This window comes from Colossoma macropomum, unplaced genomic scaffold (assembly GCF_904425465.1).
Source record: "Colossoma macropomum unplaced genomic scaffold, Colossoma_macropomum, whole genome shotgun sequence".
Classification (NCBI taxonomy): Eukaryota; Metazoa; Chordata; class Actinopteri; order Characiformes; family Serrasalmidae; genus Colossoma; species Colossoma macropomum.
The window spans coordinates 5,315,453-5,330,884 of NW_023494788.1; the positions used below are offsets into that span (position 1 = coordinate 5,315,453).

At 39.6% G+C, this 15,432-nt stretch overlaps 1 protein-coding gene across 1 annotated transcript; it reads left to right on the forward strand.

Annotated features, from left to right (window-relative positions):
- Positions 1-7,327: 7,327 nt before the first annotated feature.
- On the forward strand, positions 7,328-13,054 carry olfml1 (olfactomedin-like 1). The gene is made up of 3 exons (XM_036568120.1): positions 7,328-7,839; positions 9,071-9,356; positions 11,031-13,054. Exons 1-3 carry the CDS (start codon positions 7,723-7,725, stop codon positions 11,816-11,818), a joined length of 1,191 nt encoding a protein of 396 aa, XP_036424013.1. The 5' UTR covers positions 7,328-7,722; the 3' UTR covers positions 11,819-13,054.
- The last annotated feature ends 2,378 nt before the right edge of the window (positions 13,055-15,432 follow it).

The window sequence follows — 15,432 nt, forward strand, 5'->3', positions numbered from 1 at the left end:
TGTATAATAACTTGATACTACCTTTGTGTTCGTAAGTTAGAGTTTCCACCCGTCGAAGGTTTTCCTGAATCACCCTGGATTTTAGTCGTCTATCCTGGAAAAAGGAATTTGATTACTGGACACAATGTCCCGGAATCAAGGCATCTTCATATGTTTGCATTCAAAGCGGAACCCTCAGGGATTCTAGGCCTTCAGAGATTTTTAGTTCATTTTTATTTAATTCAGTCATCATGCTTGTTGTATTTAAATTCTGCAAGTATTGTAGTAATCTTGAAATACCCAATGGCAAATTGTCCAATCAGGATTTCTTTTTCTCTGTTGTATCTAAGTAGATACAGCCAAGCTACACTGTTGGTTCTGTGCAGGTTCATTTTTTTGTTCATCAAGGTACAAACGGTATAAATGTACCCTAAAAAGTACAACAGTGGTTTTAAGGTCCAATTGTGCACCTTAAATTGCTTTTACCAGGTGAAAGGTATGTATTTGTACCTTTTCATAATGTTTTAAAACAGAACAATAAAATAAAAGCCTGGAGACGAGACGGGGTGTGTGGAGTCAGCACAACTTAGAAAACATCATTTCAATGGTTATGGTACAGTTACGTTCTCTGACTAAAGGTACTGAGATGTACCCTTGAGGGTACCACCCCAGTTACAAGAGGGGTACTGCCCCAGTGACAGTTTAGTGCCTTTATTTCTGAGAGTGTAGCTGTCCCATTGGAGCTGAAGTGAAGGCCTTAGAGGTCAGATTACTACTACCATAATAAGGAAGCAACCAATCACAGAAGAGAAAACATCACTCTAGGTCTTCTGGAAGTTCCAGATATGCCACTGACTGTGAATACAAGCTTTAGTCTAACCAGGTTTTATTAGTTGTTAGGATCAACAGCAGCTCTATGACAGGACAGGATTGTAAACTTGTAAAGCTTCAAATAAACCATGTGGAACGTCTAATGCAAGCTTCAAATGTCCATGTTTAATCTGGAATGGTCAAACATGTTCATGTGCAACAGCATTAGCTTAGAGCTAACTTACTATTAGAATCCCATAGGGGTGCTGACAGACTTTAGCATTATAGCTGACTAATTTGTCTAACTCAGAGCTTAACTATCATAACTATCTATGCACCAAATTTAGTAAGCATTACCACCAAATTAGGGGTGGTGATCAGGACAGTCATTTTGACTGAGGTGCATCCCTATTATATCTTACGGAGCCCCGCTGGTGACATCCTGTATAAATAAAAATAATGCGTGGCCACGACTTAGTAAGGTAGGGGAATGAGATCCTAATGCATGGCCACAACTTAGCAAGGCATGATCTCATTCCCATGCCCTACTAAGTCGTGGCCATGACTTAATTATCTCATTCCCACACCTTACTAAGTCATGGCCATGCATTAGGATCTCATCCCCAAGCCTTACTAAGTCGTGGCCATGACTTAATTATCTCATTCCCACACCTTACTAAGTCGTGGCCACGCATTATTTTAATTTATGTGGGATGTCACCAACAGGGTAATATCTTGTTTTAAGACAGAAAAAAACATCCTTTAAAAAAAGTTTACAGCTGCTGAAGCTCCTGCAGCGGTTTAGGAAAGTAGTGATGAAGATAACAGAGCATTTTAATATAAAACATATCAGTATCATGTTATATGCACGAGCCTTTAAAGGTGAATTTACGAAGATCTGCAAAAATTGAGAAAATGCCCTCGGACCCCAGAGGGTTAAAGGGCGCAGACATTACTAAAAGAAGCTTACAAAGGATCAGAAACAGAAACACGTATCTGCGGAAACTTTCACCCCATTGTTAAAGAGCTGGTGAGCAGCTCACATCTGTCTGAGGATGCTTTTAGAGAGAATGCAGACATCAGCAGAGCTGTCGTCGTGCCGCTGTAGGTCTATGCAGATTACAGCCCGCTGGATCTCATAAAGGAAGGCATGCTGTGTGTACAGCTATTTGAGGGAAATCTCAGGTTTGGGCTTGATCGTTCATGCGCAGGTGCTCGAGAGTGGATTCCAACCAGGTATAGGAGCCAAACTACACCCTCAGCGTGATCCTAAGGCTATAACACATAACTCTGTGTAACCTGCTCCCTTATTGGACTCAGTAATGCTGTGATTGTTATTCGTCTAATCTGTCATATTCCAATTAAAATGTGGAAAACAATTAATTAATTAAGAAGCAAGCAAGCTGTTGCCCATTAATGAAAATGCTACATGATAATTTCTAATGTTGTCATCACTGAGCACATTCGCACTGAAATAACAATGCGACCAGTGAGGCACAAAGCACAGGTGGACGATATGAAATCAAATTTTTATCTTGATATTTTTCACTATCTAGATTGTATCTAATAATAATATCTAATAATAACCATAATAATTTAACTGATAATAACATTAACTGATAATAAAATATATGGAGAAAAATATAATATATAATATATAATATAATTATAACAATAATGTGCATATAATGTTAAACAGTGTAATGCATTTTGTTTTAAGTGACATGTTTACTGTCTGTTAAAGCTCCATCAGAGAAAGTTCATAGTGAATATGCTGCCTGATTCCTGAGACATTGAGTGCATTTACATGCTCTCAATAATCCAATCATAATCGGATTTCTGCAGCTATCTGATTATTTAATTGGTCACACAAACAGCACAATCTGATTTCTAAGATTGGAGTATGGTCTAAAAATCTGATTAAGAAATCTGATAAAGAGAGTTGGATTGTAGCTCAGTAATCAGATTTCTCAGTGCATGTGAACTCTTACTCTGATTTCTTTCGGATTTCTCAATCTGTGCATGTGCAAAACAGACTGCTATACTGGAAATAAGCAAACAGCGGTGCTGCAAAATTCCAGCAAAACACTTTTGGAGTGACGCTGAAAGCAACTACATGCTTGACGAATTGAAGGATTTAATATTCTTCATCTTCTAGAAGATGTATATTCATATTTTCAGGTAAAGTGGCGCGATGTTTAAAAAAAAAAACTGCATCATGACGTTTTACATTATGTTTACTTCACATCTTCTTCTGTGAGTTTACTGGCTGGTTGCAAAGCAGAAGTCCGATTACTGCCTGACTAATGTAGACCCGGAGTTTCCCATTATCTGATTACTCAAGTGCATGTAAACTTATTGATCAGATTACTGACAAAATCTGATTTTCTGCATTTATCGGATTATTAATTGCATGTAAACGCACTCAGTGTTTGGTTTTGGAAGTATGGTTCTGGCCTACAACACATTTTTTAAAAATATGTTACATGAAGGGTGTAGATTTCTGACACTAAATAAAATGAAGAAATCTGAGCCTGTCAGTTTCTCTACAGTGAACCATTTTACATTGAACCACTCTGAATGACTCTGTTTACATCTCCATGATTGAATTGTGCAGAAATTTGAAAAGTCTGTGGAATTCTCCTTTATGCCATTTGCATTCATGGTTAATTTGTCTTGAAGGCGGGGCTTTTTGTGGTTTATGATATCCGCAATGTAGTAAAATCCAAATCATACGACAACATCATTAGTTGTGTTCTTTCCATGGCACTTTTCACGCTATGAATCATAAGTAAAACTTCTAGTAAAGTTAAGAAAACACTATTCAACACAGAAATAAGGCAAAAAATCTTGACAAAACAAAGATGTGAGGGCAAATATGCAAATGCGTCAGCACTCTAAAGAGACCACCAGGGACTAGAATGGCCTAAATTGATGGAGATGCCTGTCTTCCTTTGCCAGAGGATGCAGAACCCATGCATACAGTAGTGTACTTTATATTCATGCCTTTCTTTGTATTGAGAAAGTCACATAAGCTATTATTTCTAGTCACTTCAGCTCAGCAGAATGCATCGATATGCACATCCCAGTGTGTGAAGGACTGCCATTAGATAGAGCCGCTCTCCTTCTGAGAGTTAGCGAGAGGTAGAGAAGGCCATCACATCAGAAGGAATCAACATCAAGCTTTAAAAACACACACATTTCCAAACCTCATGTGGCCACAAACTGCATGATACTGGGACTCAGTTACATCATCAGTCTATACGAGCTTCACACTGAGGTGGTAACCGAACATCTCTACAGACGACGTGAGTACAGTCCTGACATGGGAACACATAGTGTAAATTCAATGTCACGGTTCACTTATGAAGGGTCCCGGTGGGATTCTAGTGCCTTTGCATCATGCTCTGCTGCATGGTACAGTGGACAGGCAGAGAGTACAGTAGGCTCATGTAGGACAGCGGCTCAGGGAGTTCGACATAACCAATTTATGAATCTTCCAACAGAATTGTCCACTGAATCACCTGTCTGAAGACTTTGGCAGGTATTGCTGGTCACAAAGAAGCTTGTCATTGGTGAACCATTGTTGATCAAGGCTAGGTTTTCCATTGGTCAACCAATACTGAGCTCAACAATTTTTTTTTTGTTGGTCAACAATCATCAAGTTTTTTCATTTGTTAAACATTGATGGTCACGGCAAAGTTTTGATTGGTCAGCCATCATTGGTTTTGACTAGGTTTTTCATTGGTCAACCAATACTAAACCCAGTGAAGGTTTTTGCCATCATCATTGGTCACTATGACAATTTTCATCTGTCAACTATTGTTGGTCATAACAAGGATTTTGAACCATCTCTGGTGATTAATAGATTTTTTAATTGGTCAACCAACACTGGTCACAATAAAGCTTTTCACTGGTCAAGCACTGCTGGTCACAACAAAGCTTTGGCTGGCCAACTGATATTGGGCATGACGCCATTTTCTATTGGTCAATCATGATTGGGCACAATGAAATTTCTCATTGGACAGTCATCATTGGTCATGACTAGGTTTTTCACTGGTCACAACAAAGTTTTTCATTTTTCAGTCATCACTAATCACAACGAAGTTTTTCACTGATCATTAAATAGCTTGTGACAGAATTGGTCAACCAACGCTGGTCACAACAAAGTTTTTCATTGGTCAACGATCACTGGTCACAATAAAGCTTTTCACTGGTCAAGCACTACTGGTCACAACAAAGCTTTTGTTGGCCAACTGATATTGGGCATGACACCATCTTTTATTGGTCAACCATCATTGGGCACAATGAAATTGGTCATGACTACATTTTTCAATGGTCAACCAACACTGGTCACAACAAAGTTTTTCATTTTTCAGTCATCACTGGTCACAATGAAGTTTTTCACTGATCAAACATTATTGGTTCCAACAAAGTTTTTATTGGTCAACCATCATTGGTAACAATGAAATTTCCCACTGGACAGTCATCATTGGACATGAATAGGTCATTCACTGATCAGCCAACACTGGACACAACAAAATGTTTCATTTGTCAGCCATCACTGGTCACAATAAGGTTTTTCATTGATTAAACATTATTGGTTCCAACAAAGTTTTTTATTGGTCAACCGTCTTTGGTCACAATTAAATTTTTCATCGGACAGTCATCATTGGTCATCATTGGACAATTGGACTAGGTTTCTGACTGGTCAACCAACACTGGTCCCAACGAAATCTTTCAGCTGTCACTGGTCACAATGAAGTTTTTCCTTGATCAAGCATTATTGTCTACAACCAGTTTTTTATTGGTCAACCATCATTGGTCATAGCAAGGTTTTTCATTTACCAACTATCACTGATTATGAGAAATGAATGAAATATCATTGGTCACAACAAAGTTTTTCACTGTAGCATTTAGCAACAATGCATTATGTTCTATGGGACGTTTGTAGGGTTGTATTGTCTCAAACTGAAAATGAGCATTTTGCACTAAATAGAAACGACAAATTACCTCAAGGTTCAGTTACCCCAAGTTAGCATTCAGCTATCATTAGCATGCTATAGTTACCATTCTAATATTTTTTAAATGCTGCATCACAAATGGCCTAATATAAATAATGTGTCCAAGTTAGCAGCTGGCATTAGCTAGCTAAAGTTAGCGATAGCCTAGCATTGCCAGTTACCAATCTAACTTTGGGAAACTGCCACATATAACACAAATAACAGACCTAGGTTAGCAAATAGCTATCAATAGGTAGCTAAAGGTAGCTATAAACTAACATGTCTGCTTACTATGTTATATTAACATTTTAAAATCTCTTGCTGCTTATTGCAAATATGCTAATGCAAATAATGTCGCAGAAATGCAGTTATTAGAAGAAAAGACTTCTAACTAATACAATTTGGGGAATGTCTACACATGGCAGCTCGTTTTCCCTGAGTGCAACGCTACACACTCCCTTTCTCAGCAGTTCTAGCATTTAATTTTCCAGTATGAACACACAACGTAAACCTAAAGTGTCTTTGCACTATGCACATTCTTTTAGGAGCACTTTGGTTCAGTTGCATTATGAGGCTGGTGCGGTGACTGAATTGGGCCACGGACATCACTACACTATTTACAGCTGAGCTGCCACTTCCTGTTAGTGGTGTAGAGTGTCCTGCGTAAACAGGCTCAGGCTCATCATGGGGTCAACAGCTCTCCAGCCTCTGACTCAGCTTTGAGATCTTAAGCATTACTCATATGCAGTATCCTGTCATAATGAAGTAGGGTAAGTTTAAGTTTGATGTCCTGGTTAATGTAAAATCTATAATGAGTATTTTTGATATTCAATTTTTGAAATGAATTCATTAAACAATTGCATTACGGTGTAACTGAGTTTTGGGTGCATAATGCAGATCATCATATGCATTATATAGCGTGCATAATCCAAATTAAAGTGAATAATTTAATCTTTTTTGAATCAATAATGTGGACGACAGCATGTGTCTAATTTGTGCTGACACTGTACCAGAGAACAGTGCTGTCGGGAGACTGTATTTTTTAGATGCATTTCATAGCCTCGTTTTTTTTTTTCTTTTGGATTGGACTGGTTTTGCAGTGTGCTACCCTCTACTGGTGAGCATTTCTAAAATAAATATCAAAAGCAAAGACTGCTCTGCTGGGAATAAACTATTTGGGTGAAGATTGCAACCTAGAAACCCAGAAACCTAAAACCCTAAAACTTCAGGACCAGTTTAATAATATATTTGCCCACATTCAGTATCACTGCAACATGCACTAGTGCTCTTAGTGTCGGTTAGTGTAGGCCTGGTTTTGTCTGTGGACGAAGCTGAAGTTGGCTTCTCATTTCAATTTTCCATTCCACCTTAAACAGTGCAGCAGTTTTGGCAGAAGAATGTAACTCCTGCACCATTTAAGGTGGAACGGAAAATTCAAATAAGAGTTTATGGCCGGAGAAAAGCAAGACAGTCCAGCAGACAGACTGACCCGATTCTCAAAAAGCCTCTGTCTGACCATTCCCTGCCACAGTTCCTCCTGTTTGATCTCCATTCTCCACTCTCTTACTTTTCCTGCTCTGTAAAGCAAAATTCCTGAATTTCCTGGCTTTTAAAACATGGCAGATGCATGATCTTAACGTTTTTAATGGATGATGTGATCTGTGGTAATGATCTTCTACTGCGTGGGGACGTGTCAGGACATCTGGAGACGATTAAGGCTCCACACACAGCGACAGCCTGTAAGGACCTGCCTCTGAAGATCATTCGGGCCGAGTCCCAGAAACAGCAAAGCATGGAATAACAAACAACCAGATGCCTCCGGAATTTCACCAGACTCTGTTTGTATCAGGCTGCACTTGGATGGCGCAGAACTTCTCCTAATTATCAGCGCTTAGAAAAGTGACTGGAAGGAAAAGGTTAGACGATCAGGATGCTTTTGAAACTCCTACCTCTGCTGCTGTTGCCCCTGGGCACTGGACAAGCTCAAAGAACGACCCAGGACGTGTTCATGATGCAATACTTTCAGAGGCGACTCCAGGAGCTGGAGGTAAGAGATTCAGACACAAGTGAGCAGCGTCTAAGGAGTGTCTGGTTTTTCAGCCAAAGCTTGTTCAGATTTTCAGTGGGAGCAAACTTGTAGTTAAATTTGCTCCAGCCTCGGTTTTAAATCCAGTTCCTTTACAAGATAAAATGTTTCCTTTCGGATTTGAGGTGTGTCTAAATCCCTAAAAACCGTTAATAAATTTCCATTTTATGTGCATGTGCATTCTATATACATTAACCGTGCATTAGAAACACCTACCTTGTACTTCCACTCACTGGCCACTATTTTGAAAAGACCTACCATGTACTTCTACTAACTGGCCACTTTATTAGAAATACCTATATTGTACTTCTGCATACTGACCACTGTATTAGAAACTCCTGCCTTGTATTTCCATTCACTGGCCACTTTATTATCTTGTGCTTCCACTCACTGGCCACTTTATTCGAGCCACCTACCTTGTACTTCTACTCACTGGCCACTTTATTCAAAACTCTTACCTTGCACTTCCACTCACTGGCCACTTTATTAGAAACACCTACCCTGTACTTCTATTAACTGGCCACTTTATTAGAAACACCTACCTTGTACTTCTACTCACTGGCCACTTTATTCAAAACTCTTACCTTGCACTTCCACTCACTGGCCACTTTATTAGAAACACCTACCCTGCTCTTCTATTAACTGGCCACTTTATTAGAAACACCTACCCTGTACTTCTATTAACTGGACACTTTATTCAAAACTCCTACCTTGCCCTTCCATTCACTGGCCACTTTATTAGAAACACCTACCCTGTACTTCTATTAACTGGCCACTTCATTCAAAACTCCTATCTTGCACGTCTATTAACTGGCCACTTCATTCAAAACTCCTATCTTGCACGTCTATTCACTGGCCACTTTATTAGAAACACATACCATGTACTTCTTTTAACTGGCCACTTTATTCAAAACTACTACCCACTCACTAGTCACTTTATTAGAAATACTTACCTTGTACTTCCACACAGTGGTATTTAAACACCTACTTTGCACATTGCTGCGCTGACCACTTTATTGGAAACTTCTACCTTGTGCTACCATTCATTTCCCAGATTATTAGAAACGTTTTGATCTGAATCAGACCACTGATGAAGGTGTAGAGGATGGCTAACACAAATTGTGCATTAAAAAAATGAGCTAAGAACAGACACTGCACTAAAGCGTATTTGTGTCTCACTCCTTTGGGACAGGAACGTCTTAACAAATGTGATCAGGACCTCCAGAACTTCAACCAGAAAGTGTATGACGTGTCCACTGAGATGCGCGGCCAGGTTCGCAGTGTAAACGTGCTTAAGTCGGAGATCCAAGGTCACGTGGACAGTCTGGCTTTGCGGGTGGACCGTGTGGAGAGAGATGTGGAGTACCTGCAGAACAAAATCCCAGACTCATCTGACGTGGAGATAGCAGAATCCGTGATAGAGCAACAGGTGAAAGAAGCTCAGCTGAAGAAGAAAGCTGCCGTCACGCAGGGCAAAGGTAAACAATTAACTAATACCCTGCTCTCAATTCAGGCCCTCAGCTCCTCCTGGTAATCAGATGAAGGACTTTACCCATGTCAGACAGAGATAATGCACAGATGCATAATTAGGGGATCACATATATCTCACAGATGCATTTAGACACACTAAGGACATCAAAAACAATCATATTCTAATGAAAGGTCACCCAGTGCAGAACTGATTTGAGTAAAATTTGTCCTGAGTGAAAAAAAAAATGTAATTTATAGAATTTTCCACTTACCTCAGATGTAGTCGTTCAGCCAAGACATGTTTGGTGTCTTCCTAAGTTGTGTGCTAATGTTGCTAACAAACACTAGAAGTCAGTAGTCACCAAAATAACCTCTATAAATATATCCCCAAAACTTCTCAAACCATTCATTAAGGTCACACAAACTTGTTGTTTAGAACACAGTATGACATGCTGTGCAGAGGTGGGGACAAGTCACTAAGTTGCAAGTAACAAGTAAGTCTCAGGTCTTGACACTCAAGTCCCGAGTCAAGTCCCAAATCAAGACAGCCGAGTCTCAATTCAAGTCCCGAGTCAGTGAAGGTGAGTCTCAAGTCGAGTTCCAAGTCAGTAGTCCTAATCTTCAAGTCCTAAACAAGTCAGTCTGCATTCTTCAGCTAATTTAAGGTCATAACTATGAATAATGGTAACAGTACTGTAGCCTCTTAATGACAGCATGTTAGCAGTGTATGGCTGTATATTAATTTTATTATTAATTTTAATTCATTTTTTACCCTTCCAACTAAAACACAAAAGCCATGGTACACAGATAATCATGACAGACATACTGGTATATACAAAGAATAGTGCAACTACACATGAGAAGAATTTTAGAAGTACTATTGAACTTAATTACAAAAAAAAAGACAATTTTTTGCAGATTTTTGGGAATATTGGGTGCATAGGATTTAAAAACAAACTAGCTGAGCACTAAAACTAGCTCAGCCAACTGAAAAGGACCGCTAGTTTGAATTGAATTTAGACAGCAACAGAAAACAGAGTATACAGAAAAGACAGCAAAATGATGGCGAACTTCTTTTTCTTATTCAAATTTTCTGCTCCACCTTAAATGGCGCAGAAGTTTTGTTCTGGCGCCTCACTGCTGCATCATTTAAGGTGGAACGACAAACTTCAATATGAAGCTGGCGAATAACAAGTCATCTTCAGCCTCATGGTGAATGTTGCGCTTGTTTTACCTGCAGAAACCGTTTAAATTTGTATACATTTTTATAAATTACAGGACGTTTTACTGTGTTGTAAAACTATTTCAAGTCTGTGCAACCGTAGTTAAGATCTGGATGTGGCTTGAAAACATTAAGAGATATTTTGGGGATGTACTTACAGAAAAGATTTGGGTGACTATTGACTTCCAATGTTTGCCTCGTAGCAAACTAAAAACGCAAAATTTGAATACTAAGCATGTTGTTTGATCACGTACCTTTGGGGTAATTGGAAAATTGTGTTTCCAAACTGATTTTTCACCAAATTATTATTTGTTCAACCCATTAAATTTGTTCGACTCGATTTGAAGTGACCATCATTTCACTTTTTATGCAATAAAGGGAGTTTATACAACAACATCCTGATATCTTTGCTCAGTCATTTAAATGAGCTTCTTCTGATTTTAATTTCACTTTTGCTCAGATTGCAACACTCATCTCTCTGGCATCAAGTCCCAGAAAATCGTCAAGAAAGCAGGCGATCTGACCGGCTCCTGGATGAAAGACTCCACCAAAGGCTCCTCCAGGATCTACTTCTTCAGCGGCTCCAGAAACAGCACGCTGTTGGAGTTTGTCTCTCTGAAGGCCTTCACTGACACCAACTGGACCAGGAAGGCCGAGATCATCTCACTGCCTCTCCCCTGGCAGGGGACGGGCCAAGTGGTCTACAACGGCTTCATCTACTACCACCACGCCAACACACGAAACGAAGTGCTGAAGGTGCACCTCCTCAACCGCACTGTGACTGACCGCATGCTGCTGCCCGGGGCTGGCCGTATGCCCACTTACAGCCTCTCCCCTCACACTCTGCTGGACCTGGCCGTGGACGAGCTGGGTCTATGGGCCATCCATGCTGACCCAGACTTTGGGGGGAACCTGGTAGTCACCAAGCTGGACTCCAACAGCCTGGCTGTGGAACACACCTGGGACACAAATTGCAAAAGTCACAATGCTGAAGGGGCCTTCATAATCTGCGGAACCATGTACGTGGTCTACAACTCGCACTCTGGAGGGCGCTCCAGCGTTAAATGCTTGTTCGACATCCATGATACCCTACAGACGGAGGAGATGCCAGTGATTTTCTTCCCGAAGCGCTACACCAGTCACACAGGCATGCACTACCACCCCAAAGAGAAGCAAGTCTACGCCTGGGACGATGGATACCAGACCATCTACAAACTGGACACCAAGAGGAAATTACAAGTCACCTAAATTTCCCCTTCACTTCAACTGTGGTCCTTCAGCCAAGGCATGTTCGGTGTCTGAGGTTTGCTTCTTTAGTTCTGCGCTGGAGCTACGAGGCTAATGTAGCTAAGAAGTAACAGGAGCTAATGGCCACTGATTAGCACTGTGCATAGTGAATACCTACATCATTGGTTTGAGGCAAGCGTGTGATGATTTAGGCTTGCAGCCATTGATTAGCATTACGCTAGAAGCTTCGATTACTTGTTAGCTACACTAGCTTCATAGCTCAGTGCAAAACTAAAGAAGCAGACTTAGTGTCTTGGCAGATCGACTACATGGTAACTATCTGAATTAGATTTTTTACTGACTTTTCGCTTTATTGCCTGCATTGCTCAAGTTTGCTAAGTGATACACTCATTTTTAGAACAGGTAGCCGTTACACTAGAAGTTTCAGAGTCCAGGCCTTCTCCAACATATCTGACCAATGTTTTGATGAGTTGCATTAGGTTTGTTAAAACAGCAATGAATTCCATGCTGGTCTAGGCTAGTCTAAGCTGGTCTAAGCTGGTCTGTGCTAGCCTGGTGCTGGTTTAGTTGTTCACCCAGCCTGGTCATGCTGGTTGACCAGCACCCCAGCATCCACAGCATATCCTGGTTTTGCTGGTGACCAGCCATGCTGGTCTGTGCTGGTTTTTCTAGTAGGAATATTCTGTGTGCTCTGCAGTTTAGACTACATTAATAGCCTCATTAGCCTTGGCACTATGTACCACTGGAATTATGGTACTGAATAGTGCGTTTGCACCCTTTATGGTTTTTACCAGGTGTAGTATGGCACACAGACACTTTTCATAATATTTTTTAAATATTATTGCTTCATACATACTAATCTTTCGTGATTATTATTCTGATATTACTTTAGAATAGCTTTATGCAAATTCAGAGCAGCCAACTGACATTGTTTTTACTTTAAACAACGGCTTAGTTGAAAGATGTGCTTTAACACTGATGTAGGGCCAACTTTGCTTCTAAACACTACTAACCAAAAAACAGGAAGGACTACAGTTTACTCGTCCTCCATCTGTTGCTTTTGCCTTTGCTGCCCTCTCCTGGTTAGTTAGTGTCGGTGCTGGAAATGGGACACTCACTAGGTCATCGAAGTTCAATCCCTGTTTATAATAAGTTTATCCTTATCAATGATATATGTAGGAAGTGTTTTGATGGAGTGATAAGTGAGACACTAGAGCATACAAATAAAAAGCATTCTTATAAGTGGTGTAGTGTGGTTATTGCTCTCTCTCTCTCTCTCTCTCTCTCTCTCTCTCTCTCATATTACTGATTGCTTACCGATTATTGGATCATTAATTAACTATGTTTTATTATTAGGTGCTGCAATCCGGCTGAAAAAGGACCATTGGAAACCATTAGGATTAAAACCAGGGAAATACTTTTCTTTGTTTGTTTGTTTGTTTGTTTGTTTGTTTGTTCCTAAGTTTGTTATTTGTTTGTAACCTTATTTGTAACCTTTGTTTGTTATTATTATTTATAAATATAAAGATTCTGCATAATTAGATGGAAGATATGGCCATTAAGAGCGGTTTGGTGTGAAATGCTCTGTTTTAGAGAATCTTAGAGTCAGGATTGTTCACAGTGGTGGTGATAGGAACCAGACGTCTGAAGAGCTTAATTCCTCTAACAATAGTCCCCTTTTTTGGATTTATCACTACTTTACTATTATCAGCATTACATATTTAAATCCAGATGACATGTGTAGGTTCACTGGTGATGTTGGTTGGTAAACTAAATGGCTATATTTGTGCTGTAGACATTGTGACCTCTGGTTCCTATCAACACCTCTGTAAAGAAATCTGAGTCTGTAAATTTCTCTACAATTGACCATTTCACATCAAATCACTCTGGATTACATTATTTACATCATCTCAACAATGAATTAACGAATTAGGCTTTTATTATGAAATGTGAATGGAATTCCCCTTTAATGTTGACGCGAAGACCTCAGCAGCCTGCTGTTCTGTAATGAAACACCAGATGGCGCTCAGACTGTTCACTCAAACTGCTCCCCTCACTCTGAGACAAAGGAGCGAGTTCAGCTCTTTTACACGCAAAACCACGTGTTGTAAAGACTCGTATAGAAAACATGAATTTCTTTCTTCTGACATTTATTTTTAATCTTATATCTTGGCCTTTATTTATTGATACAAACTTAGAGTTAGATTGATAAACATGATCACTATAAAGCATCTCTGCCCAATTTACCTGCCAGTGAGCATATTTTTAAATTATAAGATCAAATTATTGCAATAATAGAGATAAATAAAAGATTTGAGGCTCTTAAAAATGTTTCTTCAAGGGTTCTTCCTCTATTTAGAACCATAACTTCCATATAGTACCATTTCCTGCCTAAAAGGTTCTTTGCATGGTGAAATAGTTCTTCAGATTGATGGAGAGTGTGTTGCATAGGGTATAGAACCTGCCTGAAAATGGTTCTCTAGAGCACCAAAAAGGGTTCTTCTATTGTTACAAGCTTGACATCGTAACAGTATCAGGATGTAGAACCATTTTCGAAAAGGTTGCAAGGAACCATTTGAGCATGAAATGGGTCTATACAGAACTCAAAATCTTCTAAATAGACTAAAGAACCATCGAAGGACCATCTATTTTAAGAGTGTTAATTAATGAGTGCGAACGTGTTATACAGCTTTACAATAATACCGCAGTTTCTTTTCATTAAGTAACTGCAGTTTGGACAATAAGGCACTTTTCAGCCATTATAACAGATAATGCCTTTGTGCCACGCCCCTCAACAATCAGCGACACGCCCACTCACTGTCACGTGGAAAGGAGACACAAAAACACTAGAGCGAGAGCGCGTGCTGTGTGTACAGCTGCGGAGCTGCCGGAGATGAGCAGGTCAGTGCTTCATTCACTCGGACACAACTCTGTCCATCACTTTCAGCATGGATTTATCGCTCAGCTTTATATATATATATATATATATATATTTATATATACATATATATATATATATATACACACACACACACACACAACATATAGATAGATAGATAGATAGATATTGATCTGATAACTGCTGCTATTCATATCCTTTATGCATATGTTTCCTTGTCATTTTGCAGGCATTTGTTTGCTATTTGCATGCTTTTTTATGCTGCCTGCTGCTGATTTACACTCTAAACAGTGTATTTAAAGTCTTAAAAGTCTTATGATTTGCTTTGTAATGTTTGATGGGGTTTTATGCTCATGTTGTGCACAGCTGCTTTCTGTTGCTCGTCTTAGTTTGTCCGCTGTGGTGCACATTATATTTACACATTACATTTCCTGCTCCTGGTTTGCTTCTTATTCGCCACCTTCTTACTGGAACCCGCCTTTCGACCGGACAGTTCAAATAATAAGCTGGCCAATAGGAATCTTCAGCCTGCTTACTTTTAAACTCGTTTTTAGGAGATGGAAAAGCTCTTTGTTAGCACTATGATTGCAGAAGGATGAGCTGGAAGAGTCGTTCACAGCCAAGGGGAATTCCACCAAATTTCTGCATAATTCAGTGGCTGAGATGTGACAATGTCGTTCAGAGTGCTTTGATGTGAAATGGTTCATTTGTAGAG

Bases quoted from the DNA above. Each gene is read 5' to 3' on its own strand.
- olfml1 (XM_036568120.1), top strand. From the start codon at position 7,723: ATGCTTTTGAAACTCCTACCTCTGCTGCTGTTGCCCCTGGGCACTGGA. The intron at 7,840-9,070 runs GTAAGAGATTCA...CCTTTGGGACAG, and splicing joins GGCGACTCCAGGAGCTGGAG to GAACGTCTTAACAAATGTGA. The intron at 9,357-11,030 runs GTAAACAATTAA...ACTTTTGCTCAG, and splicing joins TGCCGTCACGCAGGGCAAAG to ATTGCAACACTCATCTCTCT.